This window comes from Hylobates moloch, unplaced genomic scaffold (assembly GCF_009828535.3).
Source record: "Hylobates moloch isolate HMO894 unplaced genomic scaffold, HMol_V3 SCAFFOLD_8, whole genome shotgun sequence".
Classification (NCBI taxonomy): Eukaryota; Metazoa; Chordata; class Mammalia; order Primates; family Hylobatidae; genus Hylobates; species Hylobates moloch.
Window position 1 is genome coordinate 105201270 of NW_026652283.1, and position 22984 is coordinate 105224253.

The 22984-nt window shown below is 38.6% G+C and overlaps 1 protein-coding gene and 1 long non-coding RNA gene across 9 annotated transcripts in view; one reads left to right on the forward strand and one right to left on the reverse strand.

Annotated features, from left to right (window-relative positions):
* LOC131384013 (uncharacterized) overlaps positions 1-17546 on the reverse strand; it is a 39493-nt gene extending 21947 nt beyond the window's left edge. Inside the window, exon 1 of the long non-coding RNA XR_009214477.1 lies at positions 17470-17546. This is a non-coding gene — a long non-coding RNA (uncharacterized LOC131384013). The remainder of the gene's footprint in view (positions 1-17469) is intronic.
* THRB (thyroid hormone receptor beta) overlaps positions 1-22984 on the forward strand; it is a 381142-nt gene that overhangs the window by 331406 nt on the left and 26752 nt on the right. For 7 of the 8 annotated variants that reach the window (XM_032162287.2, XM_032162284.2, XM_032162283.2 and 4 more), the window contains 2 exons: positions 16384-16484; positions 22039-22186. In XM_032162287.2, coding sequence (XP_032018178.1) covers positions 16384-16484; positions 22039-22186 — 249 coding nt within the window. Of the gene's footprint in view, positions 1-3564; positions 3936-16383; positions 16485-22038; positions 22187-22984 lie in introns of those variants that run through there. The other variant, XM_032162281.2, reaches the window with a different exon arrangement.

Consider the following 22984-nt stretch of genomic DNA (forward strand, 5'->3'; position numbering starts at 1 on the left):
GGCAGATTACTCCTGTGTCCCCATGCCAAGTTTATTACACTTCTCCTTGTATTTCGTTCTTTCCTAGTGTGCCTCCTTTTGTGCTGCCTCCTCTGCTTGACTGGTTAACTCAAAGGCAAGTGAAGCCTGGTTGAAGTGTGGAGGGTAAATTGCTAAGAACTAAGGGAAATATGTAGTGAAGCTGCAAATGAAGAAAAAGGAGTTAGTACACAGGATTCCCTGCTCCTTGGTGAAGGGACTGGGGTCAGACACCTAGTAGAACAAGTGGTTCTCAAATGTTGCTACTTATGTAAATAACCTCGGGAACTTCTTTTAAAAATCTTGATGCTAAGGTTTCATCCCATAATTATTAAAGCGGACTTTCTGTAAGTCATACCTAGGAGTATATATATATATACACATATATATGTGTGTGTATATATACACATATATGTGTGTGTATATATATGTGTGTGTATATATATATAAATTATTGATTGAAACACTTCTAATCGGAATTATTAAAGTCCTCCTGAGTTTATTTAAGGCAGTTGGATGCACGATAAGTGAAATAACTCTTAAGCTGCTCTTTAAATAATTGGAGCAGGCAATCAAGAAAATAAGACAACAACGTCACTGAAGCTTACCCCATTTGTGACACATAATATGTTTACATTGCTTTATTGGCTTTACAAAGAAGCATGCAAGACTGAATCACAGGTGACAGATGTGATTGCTTCTATCAGGATGTGAGGGGCCGTATTTCAAATTCAATGTGAGTGTTGAGCTCCATTTTCAACTAATAGTAATGAGAGTTTTATGCATTCATTACAAGTAAAGAGTATTCCCACTTGGTATGAGGAGTGTGTTTCAGAATGTTTTGTTCTGTTTTCTCCAAACAATAAACGTTAGTGAGGAAGTGAGCTCTCTGAAATATGTTTTGAAACTTTTTTTAATTTAAAGATTTCTGAGGGAATTCAGGATTTTTTTAATTCAATAAAAATACTGTTGACCTTTCTGATGTTTAGTAAAAAGAGAGAGAAAGTTTTTCAGCAGCTATTCTTTCCTTTTTCATTGCAGTATTTATATCCAGTTCTAGGGGAGAATAACTCTCCAATTTTTCAAGCATATTTAGAGATTTCTGAAAATTATTTTTAAGTATTCCTTTGGAATAAAAGTTGAGTCTCTGATTTTCGTTGACATTGTTACCGATGAAAAGCAAGAAATCGCTTGGATTTCTGCCTTTAATGAGAAAGAGAGGGAGCCAGGAAATGCACTGGGCAAAGCTGCAAAATCGAATGGATTCAACACGCAGCTCTTAACCAGAAAAAGAGACTTTGGAACATGTGCATTTGCCAAAAAAGAAAACTGCTTTATTGAAAGGTTAATTTTCAGATTAGGCTTGGGAAATTTGAGATAAATAAATGAGATCAGACAAAAAAAAACATAAGGCCTGGATCCTTTTTCCTGGGGTTTTCAGAAAATAGTTATTGCTTCCAATGCAATGTTTTGACATTTCCAGTAGGGAGGAAATGTTAATTGTAATATTGTGTATGTGTTCTTAATAATACTGAATAAATCTTTTATTTGTTTCAAGAGTAATCAGAAAGTAAGAACACGATTAAAATGTTAGCTGTGTTCTTTATTCCTTATGGTAACTTTTCATGCTTTCTAGGATATTGTGATTCATTTTCCAGGTTCAAAATATACCAACTGAAGAACATGCTTTTGCTTGTTTTATATCAGTTGCAGTTTTTAAAGGAGTCTTATTACTATCCTCCACATAGGTCTGCCTGGGTCTCTTTTCTGATTTTGTCACATCTTTTGCTCATTCTATACTTCCTCACCTTTTCCCTTGAGTCTATGGCTCCTTTACTACATTTATAAAAAGTCAGCAATTAAAGACAGCACAGTGATGGTCCACTTGACTGTATATTTAATACACATGCTATTAAGCTACTTATTGACAGGGACGGTGATTTTTTTCTGAACAGCCATCTCTATAGCCACCAACTCCTTGCTTTGTACTTAACAGACATCCCATCATTTGTTGAATGACTGTAATACCCTCCTTACTTCTGCCATATGTCCCTGCCCCAGAATTCCACGCTGCAATTGATGACTGGAGCTACATGTCCAAAGCAAAGTTCTCACTGTTGAAAATTACAATATTACATTGTTGATGGTCCTTTAGAGAGAAATACAACAAGGTCACATGCTCATGGACCAGCAGGAAGCCAAATGTAAACGTAACCACCTGAGGCCCAGCCCTGAAAACAGGCTGCCCAAGAAACGGAAGGAATCCCTAGTGTAGAAGAGCAGCATCCGCCCTTCCTGATGTCATGATCTACAACTATGCATATACGTGACATGCACACACTGGCCACCATCCACAGGGAGAAAATACCATTAGTAATCATCTTAGCAAGCATTTATAATCTAATTTGGTATTTGTTAACTTCTTAGTTAAAAGATATGATGATTCTTACAGAAAATGCTGTTCCCTTTTTGATCACTATCTTTTAGTAAGTACATGAATACCACTTAAATCACATTAAATCTGGAAAATAATCTCAAAAGCAGATTTGAATGGGAATAAAGTGGTAAGTGTTTACAATTTTCCACATACTACTGATCAGAGTACTGTTAAGCACCAACAGAAAAGGAAAGCTGCTATACAATAGGGGTATTCCTCATATAGGGGCATTGGCATACACTCTCTCTCATGCCTTTATAAAGAAAACATAAATTACAGAATTGAACAGTTAATGTAAGCTTTAGGTCTCACGTAGATTAGTGCTTATGAGGTAGAAAATAATCATGCACAAGGAACAGAATAAAACTCACTTGCAGACATCAGCAGCATTTTCAACCATGTACTTCCTTGGCATGTTTTAAAAACCAGCGGGACCTATGTGTCATGGGAAGATGGTTGGATCCTGGTATTAAAAGCCAGTCAGTAACATTCAACAACAGATTCAACCACTAATATTTTCACAGCTAGATTAATGTTTTGGAGTCAGTCAGTCATCAGGCTCATTACTACTGGATTTTCTCTGGTTCATGCTAATAAACTAGATTATTGATTTTAGGATTTTCTTTGTATCCAAGGATATTCTCTAAGATGTCCTTATAATGTTTCATGCTTAAGCTGTCAACCAAAATGACATAACAATGAGTAATCGTTTTATAATCATGTTGAAAGGGGTTAAAAACAGCATATAAAATGCATCTTAGCAGCTTCAGAGTAACATTCTCGCCGTCACTTCCCTATCTGGGTGGAGGTCATTCCTACCTGCCTGCCATCTTCCCCAGGAATTAACTAGCTGCATGCACAGCTTAAGACCTTTGATAGTCATAAATCTGCTTTCCAATATGTTTGGATGGCAGAAGAGCTCAAAAGACACCTCGGTCTAAATAGGATTTTAGCACATCAGGTGCTATTACAAAGTAAAGCAGGCTGGGTTGCTGTGTTGGTGGTGGTGTTTATTCATCTTCCCTTCGCGTTTCATGTGTATGTATGTATGCTTCTCTGTGTATATGCCCAGCTCTCAGGGTGTATGGGGCTGGAGAATGCATGCGTAGAGTGTGTGTATATGTAAACTAGAAACTGAACCAGGGAAACAAAATGAACTACTGTATGCAAGAAATATATGAAGTGCACCCAGCTGCCAGCAGCAATTGCTACATGCAGTCCACTGATTATTACGCGTATTTTGAAGATAGTCCGGGTTACAGTGGTTGCGATGCTCAGGCTGTGCCCAGTAACAACATATATATGGAACAGGCCTGGGCAGTGAATCAGCCTTATACCTGTAGTTACCCTGGAAACATGTTTAAAAGCAAGGACTCTGACTTGGACACGGCCCTGAATCAATACAGCCAACCTGAATATTTCACTGAAGAAAAGCCTACTTTTTCTCAAGTGCAGTCGCCATCGTATTCTCAAAAAAAAGGTAGGGACCATTTTGCTTAAATTTGTTCAAAGTTTCACTGTCTGTTTTCGTTTCATTTTAAAGTTACAGTTTACATCAGCTTCGTCAAATCTTTGAATTTGAACGCTAAATATTTGAAATTAAAAACGGCAGTAAGAGGGGTTGCTAGGTGATTGAAGGACTCTGTGAACATCAAGATTTCCAAGCACTTTTTTTCTTCATCTATGAAAGCTGGAGTGAGTTGCCTTTCTGTATTTTGCATGTGTGTGTATATATTGCCCAAAGTGACTACTGTTGGCTTCTTTGCGAAAGAAAATATGTGAAAGGTTTCCTTTTGGCGGGTAGGTGTTGTGGTGTTTGAAGTGGGATAATTCTCTCTAGTTCAGGTTCAGATTAAAAACTCATTTGACTTTTTCTTGGCACTTCATTTTGAAAGTTTATTTTAGTTAACTAGTTAACTAGTAAAATATTTAGTGATTTAGTGATTTCTTTGACAGTACTATAATAATGTTGATTTGCTAGGATCTGTAAATGTTCATTTTGATGTATTTACTTATCCATATAAACAGTAAAGAATCTATTTGTAACTATGTCAAACTGTAAGAATGTAAAACTCAAAAACTGAGAAACTTTACCTTGCTATTTTGTCCCTAAAGTTGAACATGTCTGTAATCATATCAAGTGAATTCCCTTTATGAAAGCAACTGAAACACCCTTCAAAATAGCCAATATTAAAACCAGTACAATATCCATTTATCTTAATAGACACTGTGGCTTTATAATGCTATTTAAATTTCTGTCAATAGAACATTTCTTGTATTACTGAAAAATAAGATACTGAAAAATAAAATAAGGGAGGCAAACAGGTAGAACATTTAGTAGCAACTGCCAGATAGGAATGCTTTTGAAATAGTGTAAATGCTAGTGCAGATACGCCAGAATCTCATGTTTTTGTGTATAATCTATAGGATGTTGCATAGAGAACCAAATTTACAAGTTTCTATAATTTACAAAAACATGATGCCCTTTGATCCTCAAAGGTAAATTTCTCTGTTAAATTGATCTTAAAACATAATGTGGTTTATTTAGTTGTGGTTTCTATAAAATTTATCATTTGCTTTTCTTAATGTGACTCTACAATTGAAAGTAGTCTGTTAGGAAAACAAATGAACACAATTTTATAAAAACAAAAACTGGAATCTGTAATTTTTACTATATATAATGTTATTCTATAACTTCCAATCATGAAATATTAAGGGGATTACAGCATAAAATATATTTAGAGTTGCTCATCTTGATTTTTATTTATAAATATAGAGTTTTGCATCCTTTTGAAGGTCATCAGAATCTCATTTATTACAAGGGATACACAGGGTAAGTCCCCTAATGGAAACATTTGAGATAGATTGAACATGTGCTATTTCATTTAATAGTATAAGTAATTTAACTTTGAAAAGAAGAAATTAACATTGCCTCATTAAACATACTTGGATATGCCTTTTGTAGTGTTGTTAGAAAATATTGGTACCTGTCAATCTATGTGCTCATTCTGCTATTCTTAAAAATTCCTGCAGAACGTTTCAGGCTCTTTTCTCTTTTATCTTTTCACTGTATTTTCTTCAACCAACACTGGGGAATATTTGCTTATAAAATGTTAAACCAGGGATTCTTTACTAATTAATTTGATGCATGAACTAGAGGAAAAGACACAGTTGTATGCATATATTGATGTAATTTCAAAGCCATATGTCATTGAAAGGCCACCGCCACCTGCCAAACTCACTAAATCAAAACAGGCAAATATTCTTAAATGCACCATTATTTACTTTTACAAGTCTTCAAGTAAATCCCAGTAAAACTAAACCCAGCTGTTAACTGTCTCTTAGGACAAAAGGTTGTACCCAACATGTTTATCCATATTGATCCACTATTGATTTTTGTTGTGTTGAAGGACATCAGTAATGTCTCATTAAGGCAAAATTAAGACTATAAACAGGTGTTCAGTGGGGTAGGCCTCATTTTCCAATTGGATTTTTATCTATTCACAATAGATAAAAGTTCATAATTGCTTCATCTGTGTTCATTGCTGTCATTACAGCTTTATAAACTCCAATAATGCAGCTGTGTTAACTTTTTCTTTATTTTTTTAAGGATGGCTTATTTCCTAGCCTTTATTTTCTAATATACAGAGAATCTTGTAAAAAAAATTACAATCTTTTAAAAACATTATAGGTACAAACTGGTGAAATAAAGGAAGGCTACACTACCCAACATTAAGAATGGTTATCTTAATTGGTAGACTTTAGAATAACTTTTAGTTTTCCTGGGATTGTTTTTCTACAAAGTTTTTTTTTGCATTCGTAGCCGACAGAATAAGTTATCAAGTCCTGGAAGCACTAAGAACATGAACTAAGGAAGAGTCCGATGTCAGTTCATTGAATCACATTTAAAATAAAGCTTCAAGAATTGAGGAGGGGAAAACCGATGTAATTTTCACATTGAGGAGGGCTGAAATGCAGAATGTAATGTCTGTCTTATTTTTCATATGGATTATGAAAAAACAAATTTTTAATTTTCAAAAGTTAGGGACAAATGAAAAGAACCCTATCATTCACTCAGAAGATATGATATTTACTGTAATTCTAGTGACATAGCTGTGAAATGCTATGCTAAGTCCTCACAGGGCCAGTGCTGGCTGCACACTTCTGGCCCCCGCAAATTCAGGAGAAGGAGGGAATAAGTTTGGAATCAGATGGAGGAGAATGGCAACCAGGTTATTTGTTGTGCTTTCTCCTCTGTGGCTGAGGTTTCAGCAAAGTAAGAAGTTGACTTTTTTTCTCTTCTTTTCTTTAAAAAAAAAAAAAAAATCCTTTTGTGGGTAGAAGTGCTGGCTGTTTCCATCACAAATACTAATTACATTCTGAAGTTCCCAAACAGCCTGCATCTGCATCTGGCTGCTCTGAAGGCAGCTTTGCAGGTCAACCTCTCGATTTAGTCTGGGCCAGCCAGGTCTGTTGAAACAGAATCCTTCCTAGGAGTCTGCCCTGGGCGACTCTCCTCCACGGGATTCTTTGCTTGACCTTCTACATGCCATCTTACTTGATAGGAATTGCATGTTCGAAAAGTTGTCAGAGTTGCTTATCATGTCCAAGAGAATAAGAATTTCCTGTTTTTAAGCCAGGATCGAGGAGATGGGGGTGGGGGAGGGTTGTCCTATTCAGTTTTGGTTCTGATTGTATATGTTGTTGCTCTACAACCACATTTTTAGTTGTGCAGAAAGAAAAATTAATAACCGAAGCAGAAACCCCACACAGGACCGTGCTTTCTGAATCCGCTTTCATTGTCCCTCTAACTTGGAGATAGAATTCTGTCTGTCTGTGTGTGTGTGTGTGTGTGTGTGTGTGTGTGTGTGTGTGTGTGTGTTCTGTAGCTCTGTTGACTCCAGGTGAACAATTACATAGGCATTTGAAATGAAAATTAAGTGGCAAATTGGGGAATGTTTCTTTCTCAAGCTTTCCCTTCCTTTCCTTCTTCCTCTCCCTCCATCTCTCTCTCCTACTTTCCCTCCATCTCTTTCTTCCTCTATCTTCTCTTTCTCTGCCTCTCTTTCCTATCCTTACTCTTCCCCTCTACTTGAATTTTTTAATTTAAAGACAGATGTTATCAGTCCACCCAGTGAACTGTTGAGTACTAAATAAATAATCTCTTTTAAATGTAATAGTTAAGTGGTTAATGCAATCATAGATTTTTCAACAATGTGTATGTAATTTAAGGATGCTGATGGAAAGTTAGGATTTTAAATTAGGTACTGCCACCCATATGCTGTTCAGAGGAAATACCACTCCAGAAAACAATACCACAACTTTTAAAAATACAGAACACATTCACTGTACAAAAGGTTAAATGAAAGTGCCTCTTGGCACCCAGAAATGAAAGCAAAGTAAGGAGCAATAATCGTTTCCAAACCAAGTCCAAGTGCAGACAAAAGCGTGAGCTGACTCTTTCCTTTTCTTTCCTGAGAATTAACTGTCTCATCAAAGACATGTCTTTCAGAGATTTCACTGAATGCCCTAACCTCATCCAGAGCATGCATTGCCCTTACTCACAATGAAAGCTAACAGTAGGAGTCCAAAGCATTATGATCAAATGGATTCAGATGCCTGGCAGGCTTACAGAGGAATGGTGAGACTGCTGACTTTCTGCATATGGAGTTCATATCCACCACCTCACATGCCTCCATGAATAATTTTTCATAGTCAAGCACAACACTTTTTTCTCAGCACTCAAGTGCATTCAGCCTGAAGTCAAGCTGCTTCCCGCCCTATCACCCACTCTGGTCCAGCTTTTATGATCCCATCATCTTATGGGTCCTTGGCTTCACCAGCGCCCACTTGGTTATCTGTATTCTTCCTGTTTCCAGAGCGTTGGGAATACTGACCTTCCCGTGCGCTGTCCTTGGTACTTCCCTCTCATCAGCTCCCTCCGTATCAGCTGTTGTAGAGAATTTCCTCAGCTCTCTCGGAGACTCCTAGAATGTGCTTTTGAGCAGTCACCCCACACACCTGCTTTCCTTATCTGCAGATACCTCCCACCATGTTTTCCTGCCTTTCTTCCCTCCAGGTTCGCCCTCTCTTGCTTAAAGCCTTCTGCTTCCAGCCACTCAGGGGCAGTTCTTCCCCATACCCTGCACCACCACAGGGCTCCATCTCAAGGTTTTGGGCCCTTTTCCATTACCACAAATTCCACCAACTCTTCCCTGCCCTCAAGAGTTCAATTTTTATTCTGGCTTTGTGCCTTTACCCACACCCTCTGTTCCAGAAGCCTTGGCCAGTCTCCCCATGGGTTCCTTTCTCTGTCACCCTAGTCTCCATCCCTGAACCAGTATGCTTTCTTCCAGCTGTCACCCACTGCCAGCCACACCCTGGTGGGCCACCTTGCCACTGTCAGCCTGCATCACTTTATGTCCCCAACTCAGCTCACAGCCTACCAGCCTCTTCTATTACCCGGCAACACATTCTCTCATCACCCCCTCTCCCAACCAGCCCTGCCTTCAAAGGCAGATATCCTTTGTTTTATACAATAACTCTGAATCATTTGTGTAAATCACCTTTGAAAAGTACTATATTGTATATAAAGTATATTAGACTAGGGTTTCTTAACCTTAGCACTATTGACATTGGGGCCACATAATTCTTTGTTGTGATGGTTGTCCTGTGCATTGTAGGATGTTTAGCATCATTCCTCGTCCCACTTCCCACTGGACACCAGTAGCAAACACACACACACACACACACACACAGTAGTTGTGGCAACCAAAAATATCTCCAGACTTTGCCAAATGTCCCCTGGGAGGCAAAATCACCCCCACTTGAGGACTACTGTATTAATGGTGAAGAACTTACTACTTGGAGAATATCTGAAGTAAAGGATCTTTCATAAAGGATTTTTTATAACGTTAAAATCCCTCCTCCATTTCCAAATATCATATTTAAATGTTCATATATTGACTTCTGTCAAAATGGAGTACACCTGAACCTACATAACCATATATACATGCAACATAACACATACATATATGTCATAGCTCATTTCCATTGTTGGGATTTGGGTTCTCCTCATCATGTTTGCTTATTTATGTCAAATCTATCTAGATCATAAGCACCACAAAAGCATCAACCTCTTTTATTTTGCACTCCCTAAAGCGCACATCCATGTGACTGCAGGATACACCTTTAGGGAGAGCAGTACAGCTCATAACGACAGTGATGGTGTTCTGATGACAAATGCAACAGCTCCTTCCCTTTTATGTATGTTTATGTAACATAAGGCTGAAGGGCTGATAGCCCACATTTTTAGAGCTATAACCTTGAATCCCATTCTGAATGGATTTTCAGGTAAAGAAATGACACTTGTTTTTCTCAAGGATTCAGGATATGACATAACTGTGGGTGCTTCTGCATGAGCCCAAAGCTATAAAATGCTTCTCACAGCAAAATCAGAGGCAACTATCACCCATCTCTAGTGACTGTTTCTGCTCCCTCCCCTAATCTTCTGATGACTTTGCCTTCCTGCTTTCTAATTCATGCCCTCTTTTAAAACAGGAAATGATCTCATCAATACCAGGGTTCTACAACTCCAATGCCTCCAAGTATGTGAGAGAGAGAGAGAGAGAGAGGAAGAGCTGTCTTACAATGGCTGCTTAATTTAAATTTTTCAACAAAGACACATAAGGCTTACATAATATATGATAAGAATATTTCTCACTTCCATGAAGAAATATGTTCTCGGGCTGAGAGCAGTGGCTCACGCCTATAATCCCAGCACCTTTGGAGGCCGAGGCGGGTAGACTACCTGAGGTCAGGATTTCAAGACCAGCCTGGCCAACATGGCGAAACCCCATATCTACTAAAAATAACAAATAATAGCTGGGCGTGGTGGAAGGCACCTGTAATCCCAGCGAGTCAGGAGGCTGAGGCAGGAGAATCACTTGAACCCAGGAGGTGGAAGCTGCAGCGAGCCGAGATCGTGCCATTGCACTCCAGCCTGGTCAACAAGAGTGAAACTCGTCCCAAAAAAAAAAAAAAAAGTTATCATTTTTCTCAAACTACTTTTGTTTTTCCACTCTTGATAAAGAATTATGTGAAATACTTCTTTATGAAAAGGCACAATGCAAGAACAAAAATAAATAGCAACTGATGCACACAATCGGGAGAGGTTCTGACTGTGGAGCACTAAAAAGGATGTCTGTTTCTTGGGAGGTAGGGCTACCTTTCTAGTTCAGTTGATCGTTACACTGTGAGAATTTGGGTTTAGTATTGCCAGTTCCTCCTGTTTTTCACATGAAGCAAGAATTCTGTATGTTTTATGAAATTTCCTGGTTTTAAAAATTGGCTAAGATGTTTAAAAACACTCTGCAAGCCAAATGTAGACTGCCAGAATGTGTGCCCTTTTGATTAATATTCCAACTCGAACGCATTATATCAACGTATTTCCTTTCTTAGTGATTTGCATCTTCAAGTGTTTTCCCTCTAATTCTAGATTGAAAGGTTATGTCAGCTATTAAGAATTTGAATGTATAGGGACGGCGAAAGGAACATTTCACTAGGTACTTCTTATACATTAAACTATACTATGCCCAAACCTAAAAATTAAAAAATAGGCTGGGCGCTGTGGCTCATGCCTGTAGTCCCAACACTCTGGGAGGCCAAGATGGGAGGATGGTTTGAACCCAGGAGCTCAAGACCAGCCTGGGAAACATAGCAAGACCCCATCTCTACAAAACAACTTAAAAATTAGCCAGGTGTGGTGGCCATGCACCTGTAGTCCCAGCTACTCAGGAAGCTGAGCTGGAAGGACTGCTTGGGCCCAGGAGTTCAAGGCTCCAGTGAGCCATGGTCTTACCACTGCACTCCAGTCTGGGTGACAGAGTGAGTCCCTGTCTCAAAAAATAAAAGTTAAAAAAATTGTAATTTAAAAATATGTTTTAGTTTCAGGAATTCTTGAGTCAGAAGAAGTGATCCAAAACTCGTGTTGTCCCTTTTTCTGCACTAAAGCCTCCAATGAGAATCCAGCTCCTTTGGCATCATATCCTCATCCCCTTTTCTAGATTGACACCTCTACTTGGTCCTCCTGCTCGCCCTCCTCCGCCCACCAGTGCTTCAGTGTTCAAAGCCTGGCAAGCCATTGTCTGCTGTCCCCCAACACCAGGGCCCAGCCAGCCAGAGGACAAAGTGTAAAGAAAGAGACTCCAAGATTCCAAGCAGGGGTAGGGAGGGCGGGAAAACAGTGGATGTTCTGAGTAAAGATTGTGTGAAGTGGGAGCCCCTGGGTCAGCTCTGCTAATAATTTGCAGAGGGCAATGGATGAAGGCCTCCAAAGTTAATGCTGTTTCAAGTTTGTACCAAGTGTCGTCCACACAGTACACCCATACATGCTGTTAAATAAACAAATGGATAAATGCATGGTTTAATTTAATATAGTGTCTGTCACAGGGTTAAAGATTAACATGATATAAAGCTTGGTACCTAATGCCAAGAATTAAATATAAAAGGAATCAGGATTCGTATGTTGGCGAAAGGCTAAAGGATAAGCCTTTCAAGGTTTTTAAGTATGTAAAGAAATGACATAGGGAAGGTGCTGGTGGGGAAAACAAGCTGAAATCATCAGGTCTGAGCTGCAGGATGAACTGAGGAGGTTCAGTATAAAATCAGAAGAGTGACTAAGCATGCTAGTGACTTAGCTTCCTGAAGGGTGACAAAATATAGTCTCATCCTCTATCCCGTCCCAAGATCAGATATTTACTGGCTCTGAGTTGATAGCTCCACAAGATGAATCAGCAACATGGAACTTCTTCACTTCTCTGAGCTACTCAAAGTATTTCCCGCTACCACAAATCACAGCCCCTCCCTTAAGATGCCAGGACTGGTTCTGCTAGGCAAGTGGTCTTATACAGATGGTAAGATTTGCCAGTTTGGAAAAGATCTCTGAACTCAGCTCTTCTCACTTGCTGCTACATATCTGCTCTCCTAGCCAGCACCTTATATTTTAGATCTACCTTCAAGATTAATCTGCTTTATATTCTATTCCCTAAGGGCAATGTATCTGCCAAAGTGACAAGAGGAACCAGTGTTTCTCCTCCTAGGACCTGAGATGCTATTATAATTCACTCAAAAGAATTAAACTAGCCAGGCTTCTGATCTTGCCCATAAGGAAGAAAGCATTGAATCTGTTTCAACCAAGAAGCCAAGCTTACTACCTGTTGCATGCTTTGTAGTGCAAATGTACAAAACTTTCCCCTTCTACATGACAAGTCCCTCAGAGAATATTTTTTAAATAGCATTAACTGTAAGATATGCAAGATAATACTTAGCAATTAACCAGACATTGCCAAATGTCAACTGAAAAAATCTCAAGTCCTTTGTTGAACAAACAGATGGAGTTTGCTTTTACAAAAATATGCTTGATAAAGTGGCAGCATAATGTATTAATCTGAAAAATAATACATCTGAGCAGACAAGAGCTGGGGGAAATACATCATTTTTGAACTATCATATATTGTCATGGACCTTAATTTTTTCTGGAGGGTTATTGACCAGGCTTCTTTAGCAGTCACCTAGGACAACTAGCAGATGCAGTTCCTGAGATGAACAGTTGTAGCTTCCAGGATTGTGTCTGTAGTATTTGTTTCTACGCAGAACCCAACACTGAAATTATGACACTCATTAGTGTCCACTCTTGGCAACAAAACTAATGATACATGTGCATCTTCCTTAGTTTGGCATATTGACCATTATGTAACTTATTTGGTGAGCATGACAAAGGAAAATGATGGAGACACTTAAATACAACAGGAAATACAACAGCAAGAAATGGTTAAGTTCTCTAGGAGAATTGGTTAGTATGTAATGTTGTCAATCATGTTCAGCAACCTTAAGAGAATCCTCACCTACCTAGTCACTATGTGTGGGACATTATTCCCTGATGGAAGTTATTTAATGAAGAATAATAGACTTAGGCATAATGATTGATGTATCATTGCCTGTGGTGACTGTTTTGGATAAATAAGATGGTTCAGAGTTGACATGTTAAAGAAAAGAAAGCAAGGGGTGGGATGCACTAGTATGATCATGTAAGCAGCTGCCACCAACTTAAGTAGATGCTTCTGTAGAAGGTTTGATGATTTAACTAAAGACATTTAATCACCTCCACCCATGAAGAAGATAATCTAGGAGAAATAAGAGAGTAAAGCACACCACCTCTCAGCCTAGCAGTCATTAAATGAAAGGAGTCCATTCCAGTCACTGATTGAATTATTGTTGGATTCCACAAGAACCTTAAACACTATCTACATAAATTGTTGAACTACAGGTAGGAATAGATCTTCAGGGTCCGGCTGCCAATGCCAAAAGATGAAGCCAGCAGGTCTCAAGAGATAGGTTGGGGGAGTATGAGGTGAGGGGGAACTACCTGCATCTTCCCAACTCTGGTTAATGTTCTTGGACACCTTGTTTTGACCCCTCCCAAGTCATGTCCCACAAGTACAGCAGTGTTCAACTGTATCACAATTGGTTCTCATACCTGAGATTACACAGAAATGACTTGTACCTCTTTTTCCCTTATCTCTGCATTCTGTACTTGATACCAAGAACTTGAAAGTCTTCATTCTGTTGGATTAATTGTATATAACCTCGAGGTATAAGAGGTCAAGATGTAGCTTTTTTGACAGTACGGGTCTGTATATTCCATCTGCCTTTACGAGGAAAGTGCCTGTTTTCCTAATTGAGTTACTTTGTGGTTTAAAAGTTACTTTGTGTTTTCTAAGTAGGTCTTTCTATGCACACAAAAGCACATGAGCACACCTCCTTACCAACACTGGTGACTGTCTGTCATTTTTGTTAAAACCATCCTAGTGAGTGTAAAGTGGTATCTCATTGTGGTTTTCATTTGCATTTCCCTGCAATGATGTTGAGCATCTTTTCATGTTCTTTCCTTCATTTCACCTCTCTTTCTCATTGAGGAATGACCAAGGCTACAGAAACAGAACTCAGCTTATGAGTTTCCAAAGGAAGAAACCATGTCTTACTCATTTTTTACATTTTCAGCACCTAGAACAATGCTAAGCACATGTAGATGCTAAATAAATGTTTTCTGAGTTCATAGATAAATGACTGAATGAACACACAAAGCATTCTAGTTCCCTTTTTTCTCTGCCCAGATCCTTCCCACAATTCCCTTTTTAAAAATGACTGACAAGAGTTTTGAAACCCTTGCAGTGAACTCAACAGATGAATCATGGTTTGCATGATGAAAAAGTAAACTAAGAAAAGCTGTGATATTTAAAAATATAATCCTGTACATTACTAAACCTCACTTTCAAGTCAATTATCTGCCTCCCAAGAAGGAACATTTTTCTAAATTAAAGTTTGAGCAAAATAATTTCTAAGAAATTATGAAAACGGTTTATTTCATTCTGTTTCCTTAATGGCTTTTTTCTGAAAAGCAAGACTTCAGTGACCTAGTTTAATAAAAGGTCTATGAAATGTCATGGTAAAATACACAGTAATGCTCAGTCATTTCAACCTAGCTAATCTTTATTGGAACAAAGAAGACTTTACTGAACTGAGTCAAAAAACTTCATAAGGACCATGATAGGGAGAAAGGATTGTTTCTCAGCCTCTTCCTTCTTCACATCCCAACCAATCCTGCCTCATTTTGATTGTTTGGTCTTATGTGAAGCTGTGTGATTCTGTGTGTCACATAATTTATCAATGATAAACCATTGATACAGGGGAGAATGAACCTGCCCTCCTGAATCAGCATGTTGTGTCTGGGCATCCTCTCCACAGGAAGCTGAAGAAGCAAAGACAGGAGGGAAACAGGAGGCTTCTGCTTTTGTGCTTTTTAGTTTCCTGGGTCAAGGAATTAAAACTAATAAACTCATTGCTCACTAAAAAAGAGAGTTATCATAGTTGGATTTCCTTTTTTCTTAATAAACAAAACCTCTGTCATTTCACACTATCCAGTGTTGTTGGACTGCATATCATAATATCACAAGTTTACCTAACTTTTTTAGGTGGCAAAATTCATTCTACTTAAAGTCAACTCTCCATTTTTAGAAAAAGACCAGCATATTATACTGGAGGGCTAGAAATTAAGAGACCGGGGTTTTAGTCCTGCCTGTAATTTCCAGTGTGACCCTGAGGAAGGCCAAACCTCTGCAGGCCTGTTTCTTCACCTTACAAGGGCTTCGTCATCTCCCGGGACCTTTCCAGCTGTGAAGTTTTCTGAATTTATTGCATGGTACTGTGATTCCAAAGTGGATCAAATCTTTTGAAAACAGGTTTTGAAATAAGCCTTGTTAAATAGATTGTGTTATCTAGAACTCACAGTGCTCAAATCCTGGCCTCTCTGCTTGAGTCACTGGCTCTACAGCCTTCCTGCCATTCCCACCTGCACAGCAAGTGATCACAGCTATTTCATTCTTTTTTTTTTTTTTTTTTGGCAGAATTTCGCTCTTGTTGCCCAGGCTGGAGTGCAATGGCACAATCTCAGCTCACTGCAACCTCTGCCTCCCGGGTTCAAGTGATTATCTTGCCTCAGCATCCTGAGTAGCTGGGATTACAGGTGTCTGCCACCATGCCCGGCTAATTATTTGTATTTTTAGTAGAGAGAGGGTTTTGCCACATTGGCCAGGCTGGTCTTGAACTCCTGACCCCAGGTGATCTGCCTGCCTCGGCCTCCCAAAGTGCTGGGATTATAGGTGTGAGCTATTTCTAAGGCATTCTGAAATCCTGGGCCTGTGTTAACCCTATGAGTATAAAATTCTTACTGTTTGGTTTCACTAAGTCTTTACTGTTGTCACCTCTTCCTGGCAGGCCAATTTTGTCTCTGGCCTAGCAACCTTAGCTATAGTGTCTCTTTGACATTAACATATTATTTTTTAATATTCCTTCTTTTATTTCCTTCACAGGGTACATCCCCAGTTACTTAGACAAGGACGAGCTCTGTGTAGTGTGTGGTGACAAAGCCACCGGGTATCACTACCGCTGTATCACGTGTGAAGGCTGCAAGGTAACTGCCCTGGGTCCACAAGCACGGAGCTTAGCCCAGCTCCAGTCCCCTCCCAGTGCTCTTCCAGAATGCAACATTAAGTTCAAATTAAAACCAAATTCTAACATCCATGGCCTGTGATCATCCAGGTGTCTGGTTGTGCTCTTAATTTTTGACATGTTCAAGAACTGAATTTTTTTCCCAATCATAAATAACTAAATGAGTGTGATGTCTGGTTTCTTTACTTCTGCAAGTGTTTTTAAAACAGGAAGAGAATCAATAAAATAAAAAGAAATTAATAAAACTCTTACTTTGGGTTTAAAAAGCATAGGTCCTTTTTAACATGTTGTCATCCCGAGAAATGACTGTTTCTCTTCTTGTTTTATATACACTGTTGGAGGAGACAGAGTTTACTCTACCACAGGCTGTTTTCTGCTGTTACTCTGAGTGAATATGCTCATTTTCAAGGGTTCCAGTAGGGAACATCTTTGAGGCTATTTAGATTCAGTTATGTTCTGAAATTATCCAAGTTGGCTTTTCGCACAGCCTGCAGTGACTAAGTAGATTCTGGTCATCCATCAGCTAATTTTGTGCTGTATAGTCCTATCTGCGGGAAATACTTGACAAGAATATACCACTGATCAACAGTCCATTCACTTCTTGAAACTGAACCTAAATTGGCCTACTTACAAGACTTCATCAACGAAATTCAGATAAGGTTTCTGGAAAATATCTTTTGGTCCAACAATCTAGCCTTGAAAATGAAATCTACCATAAAGGAAAAAGCTTGACCCAGTGCTGTATTTAGTGTCTGTTCAGCTAATGTTTCATAAATGAAGAAGTATTTAAAGTCAGGGAAGGACTTTTAAAATTGTTTACTTGTTAAACACCTTGTCTTTTTTACCTCTTATATTTAAAACGAAATTATCAGAAGATGTAAACCCTAAAGCAAAAATTGTATTAAATGTATAAAACATTTCACCTTCCCTCCTCTCATCCACCTTACCTCTTCTTCTCTTATTCCCCTTCTCCACCTGCCCCCCTTTGTTCCTACCCTTGCTCGTAAAGCCCCCAAATCAACATGTTAGCTGAGTTTCAAATTAAGGTGTTTTCCTTTTCCCTAATGGAAGATTTTCCATGCAAATTCCCTATGTTTTGTACGTGAAAGTAGGAAACATTTAGGAGAAGGCTGCTAAAAAATGTTGAGATAATACATCCATTGGAAAGGGGTAATTTCTAAGGTTGCAAGACTTGTTTTTTGGAATGTGGTGTAACATGTTCTCATTTATCCAGACCCCTTTGATCTGGAATTTGTAGTCCTTTAACAAAGACTGGGCTAAAGGTTGCCATTACATCTATGAAAATAATGTCAGAGAATTTAATGAATCTAATTACAAGTAAGTCCTGGCTATTTATTAATTAGAGACTTGCAGACAGTCTCTTGAAAGTAGTTTTATTGGCTTAATTTGAAAGTAATAAAACTACATAACTTTAGGTACCTACTCTCATTCCAAAAGTTCGATAATTCAAACTAGACTTTTCTCTAAATTAGTCCCAATTCATAAGGCTTTCCCTACCTTAGTTGCAGCACTGAGGTTCTTCTAAATCAGTGCATAATGGGAAATTTCAAAATCTGGGAGAGAGATCCTAATTCCATTTAATATGGAATTCAATTTAATACTTAATTCCCAAAAATGACTCTAAAGAGTGAATGTGCCTTACAGGGACAATACATTATTAGTGATTGACTTAAACAAAGAGAGAATTGAGCCTATTAACCTATATCCCTGCCTCACATATGTCTTCAGGATGATCAAGAAATCAACTAGCCTGTTTTCCCTAGATCACAGGATGTTTGGAGCTTGGATCAGCTGAGGTTTTCTTAAAAGAAGAAATCGTGTAGCAAAATCTAGATTTTTTTTCAGACTCTGTGCCTTTGTCTCAGGTCAGAATCCTGTTTCTAGGGTTGCCTTCATCATAAAATCAGAAAAGAGCTTTCCCAGGGTACTTGTGCAGATCACTTAATATAATGACAAAGCACCTTGGAAAAAGACAAACGAATTTTTCAAGTGAAACACGGTTTTTAAGAGTGGTGAAAGATGAAAGGGTTAATTGTTTCATATATTGTTCATTCAAACTGTAATTTAAAAATATTTCTACCCCATACTTGCGATGTGTATGGAGAGAATCCTTTTTGCCAATTTTCACCCTGAGAAGAGTGAAATCTTTTGGAGATGTCATGTCTGTTGTGATATCCAAGTTTTTACACATCTTTTTTAGAAAGGATGTTGATACTGTCCCACAGCAAACTATTTTTAGAGAAAGAATCAAAGCTTTTCAACAGCTGCCCGAATAGTGAACTAGAAAACTGAGTTATCTCCTTTTCACATTGATCAGTGAATCATCTCAAAGTACTAAAAAATGGGTAGTTCTTCTCAGAATACAAAGAAACATGTCTGATACTGATTTATAAAAGCAAGACCTCTTCTTACCAACAAATCAGCAATGAAATATATGTCCTTATTTATTGCCCAGGGCATCTCTTTTGTCAGCTCATCTCTAAAAGGACTTTTTTTTAAATAAGTAGACTTTTAAATATCTTCAAGTCCACTTCCAAGAGTTAATTTCTGTTACTTTTTAAAATGAAGTGGTTCCTTATCATACATCAAAATATGCTTTAATTATAGCTTAAGAAAGGCCAACATTTCAAGAAAAAAATCAAGAAAAAAAAAAAAAGAAAGGCCAACATCTTTAAAAGGATTTGGTCCATGAAGTGCCCAAGAAAAGTCATCAGAGATAGGCCACAGAAAAGATGGCATAGTGTATAGTAGAGCTAGCTATCTCAACTCTTTCATGGAAATAAGCAAAGTATAAATTATTTCATGCATCCCAATAAAAAGTGAACAGGGTGACTTTTTGGAGTGTCTGGTATATCACACCTGATTCTCTGCTTAGCGTGGTCTTACTGGTCAATGTACTCCTTGCCCTAACCCCACCCCTGTACATAAGTCAGCATCAGAGTATGAGGGAGACAAGGGTCTACCCAACTTCAGAAAGACTAACAATCTTCCTATCCTAGTAAGCCGTCAGCATTCTTACTGGCTGTCTTGGACTTTGGTATTTCTACCTCTAGGAAATTATTGTTTCCTCCAGAAGGAGGCGTGTTACCCTACCCCTCTCCTCCCTGTCTGTGACATACATCTTCTTGCCAGGAATCTCTGGGTTTCTTTAGTTCTCCTTTGCCTTCCTTGGTCAGAGGGAAGCAGAGAGAAAAGCAAGGTTTACAAGGAAACTTGTTTTTCACTCTCATGGCATGCTCTGACATTCATGCTTTGGCAAGATTTCCCCACCCTGCACACCCAGGAAAACATTGCTGACATCTCCAACAACTGCCCTGTGTGTGACTGAGTGAATCTTATAACAGTATATCAACATCACTCAGATTAATGGACTCAAGTGCTTATGAACACAGAACCCAAATATAATATGACAGTTTTCTGTTAGAACTTGAACAATGGAAATGATAAGGGATTTGCATATACGCCCCAAAATCAAGTCTGTTAGTCTCAGTTATTCCTGATGTTTTTCTATTTTATTCTGCTTTGCCCAATATAAAATCCTACCTTGGGCATTTTCATAATAAGAAAGAGCTTTTGTGTCTGAGGGAGGAATATGCAATAGGGTATATGTATATAATCAAAGCCAAAGAACATTAACCAGGATAATAAAAATTTGGGCTGAATCTAGGTCAACTGATGTTTCCCACCATTTATCTAGCAAAGTTAGAAGCCCCCTTTAGGCCTTAGCAGAAAACATCCATCAAAACTTGTTTTGCCACCAGGCGCAGTGGCTCATGCCTGTAATCCCAGCACTTTGGAGGCGGAGGCAGACGGATCACTTGAGGCCAGGTGTTCGAGACCAGCCTGGCCAATATGGCAAAAACGCATCTCTACTAAGAATACAAAAATTAGCCAGGCGTGGTGGCTCACACCTATAATCCCAGCACTTTGGGAAACCAAGGAGGATGGATCACTGAAGGCCAGGAGTTCGAGACCAGCCTGGCCAACATGGCAAAACCCCGTCTCTACTAAAAATACAAAAATTAGCCAGGTGGGGTGACGCGTGCCTTTAATCCCAGCTACTCTGGATGCTAAGATATGAGAATCACTTGCACCGTGGAGGTGGAGGTTGTAGTGAGCCAAGATCACGTCACTGCACTCCAGCCTAGGTGACAGAGCGAGACTCTGTCTCAAAAAAAAATTTTTTTAATTTTTTTACATTTTAAAACTGTGATTTTGCCTTGTTATCCTACCAACAGATAAAATGAACTTTTTAAGTGGCTGGGACAGGACTGTTTATAATCTGTTCATCTAAAACATTTAAGTAATACAGTAAAATTTACTTCATTATACATCATATAAGCAGTTAAGCAAGTAAGATGTGGAGTGCCACTCCTGGGTTGCAAGGGAGGTGGGGGGTCATTGCTGGGTGGTTTCCATCCTACCTTAAGTTCCCACATGTACTTATCATGTGATTTGGGCAAGTGATTTAACTTGTCTGAGGTTTACTTTTTTAATCCCTACCATGGAAATATTTAGAGCACCTCCCTTACATGGTTGTAGGGAAGATAGAAGGATATTGAATGTTTCTACAGCACTTAGCAATGTGCCCTCACAATAAGTGCTCACTGCTGTTATTAACTTCTACAATACAGATGACAGTTGCCTCAAACTGAGGATAATGTCCAGAAAAATTCTAGTATTGCACATTCTTGAGAATATTACCTAAGTCACCCAAACCTAGAACTAAATAGTTTCCCCAGATGCTACAGAGGGGCTCTCTCATGCCTTAAGAAAGGAAGAATCATTGAACCTGTAGGTGTGTATCTACAGATACCAAAGAAAGAGTGTTATGAAAGGAAAACCTCAATGCAATGAGCTATGGGGAAAAACTTGGTAGAAAACCTGGAGTGTTCTACTCCCTGAGTCCTATTGTTTGAAAGGCTAAGTGAGCTGATCATGGCTGTCTCAAGATTCAAAAACAAGTATTAAACTAAATCCGTGAAACCAGCTAGTGCATCGGTTTAATTACTAAATTATTAAATTTTTAATTAATAAAGTATTGCAAGTATCCATGTCTTTTCATTTTTTTCACTTTCTTCCTGGTCTTGGAGCTCTCTTATTACCCAGTACAAAATAGCAAAACTCCTCATAGCTTAATTTAGCAACACAATTATGTCACTATAGGAAATAGAACAATATAATTTACTTATATATTCAATATTTAGAAAAAATAAAAACAAGCACTAGATGTTCCTACTAGCCTCTTTTCCTTGAATAAATACCAAAAAAAAAGGTGTTGACTCTGTAGTCCTATGGCATCATCAGCTCAGATTTAGAACTCTCTAGGTCCTTCTGGGCCAACTGTCTTATATTTGAATATGTGGAGCTAGAGGCCTAGAAACAGGTTAAAGTCCAAAACGATTCATCTCATAGTTATATGGACACAAAATTCCAGAATCATTGATTTCTAGAAAATATGAAACTGTTGTCTTGGGTCTTTGTTTTTCATATAGGGTTTCTTTAGAAGAACCATTCAGAAAAATCTCCATCCATCCTATTCCTGTAAATATGAAGGAAAATGTGTCATAGACAAAGTCACGCGAAATCAGTGCCAGGAATGTCGCTTTAAGAAATGCATCTATGTTGGCATGGCAACAGATTGTAAGTAGATCTTCATTTGCTTCATATTCAAGGAATGTTGATTAGGAGAGAGTTTGGTTCCAGGAGATCGACTGGGCAGAGAAGAAAGCAGGAACCTATGAAGACAGAGAAGGGAATACCTTACTTTCGCATATGCTCCTCACTCCCCACATCCAGGCTTGCCCTGAAAGGGAGGTGGGAGCCATTGCTGGGTGAGTTCCATCCTACCCTGTCATACCACCTCCTAACTGTCAAAGTATGGATGATGGAGGAGGAAATGCGGTTAAATTATCCCTATCACATTTGCAGGCCTAGTTGTTAGCAACATTCTGTTGGAGACAGGGATTACAAATGAGAGGTCTGGTCCATTTTCCTTGATAAGGTATCATTCTATACAGTGTTCACATAGGGTAGAGCCTCAGGGACCAGTCCTAATATTTTTTCAAGAGCAAAGACAGGAATTTATTTTGTGGACATTTTTGGAGATGGGGCGCTGGCAGAAAACATCGTGTTCAGAAATTTCTGAAGAATGCAAAGTTGAGTGCTATTGCATGAGTCATCCTGCAGTTGGTTGTTTGTTATATTTTTAGCAATAAAGACATTCCGAGCTGAAGTCGTCCTACCCAGTTTTCAAAGTGCTACAGCATATGGTGGCGAGATTAGCCCTTGGGGTCTCTTCTCCCCACACCGTGCGAGGGATTTACACCAGTCACTTTAATTAATCTAATCATAAAAATAAGAATCATGTCATTCAGAATGTGTGGCCTCCCTTTTGCCAGGCATCAGTATTAATGATTCCTACTGGCATAAATTTTTTGC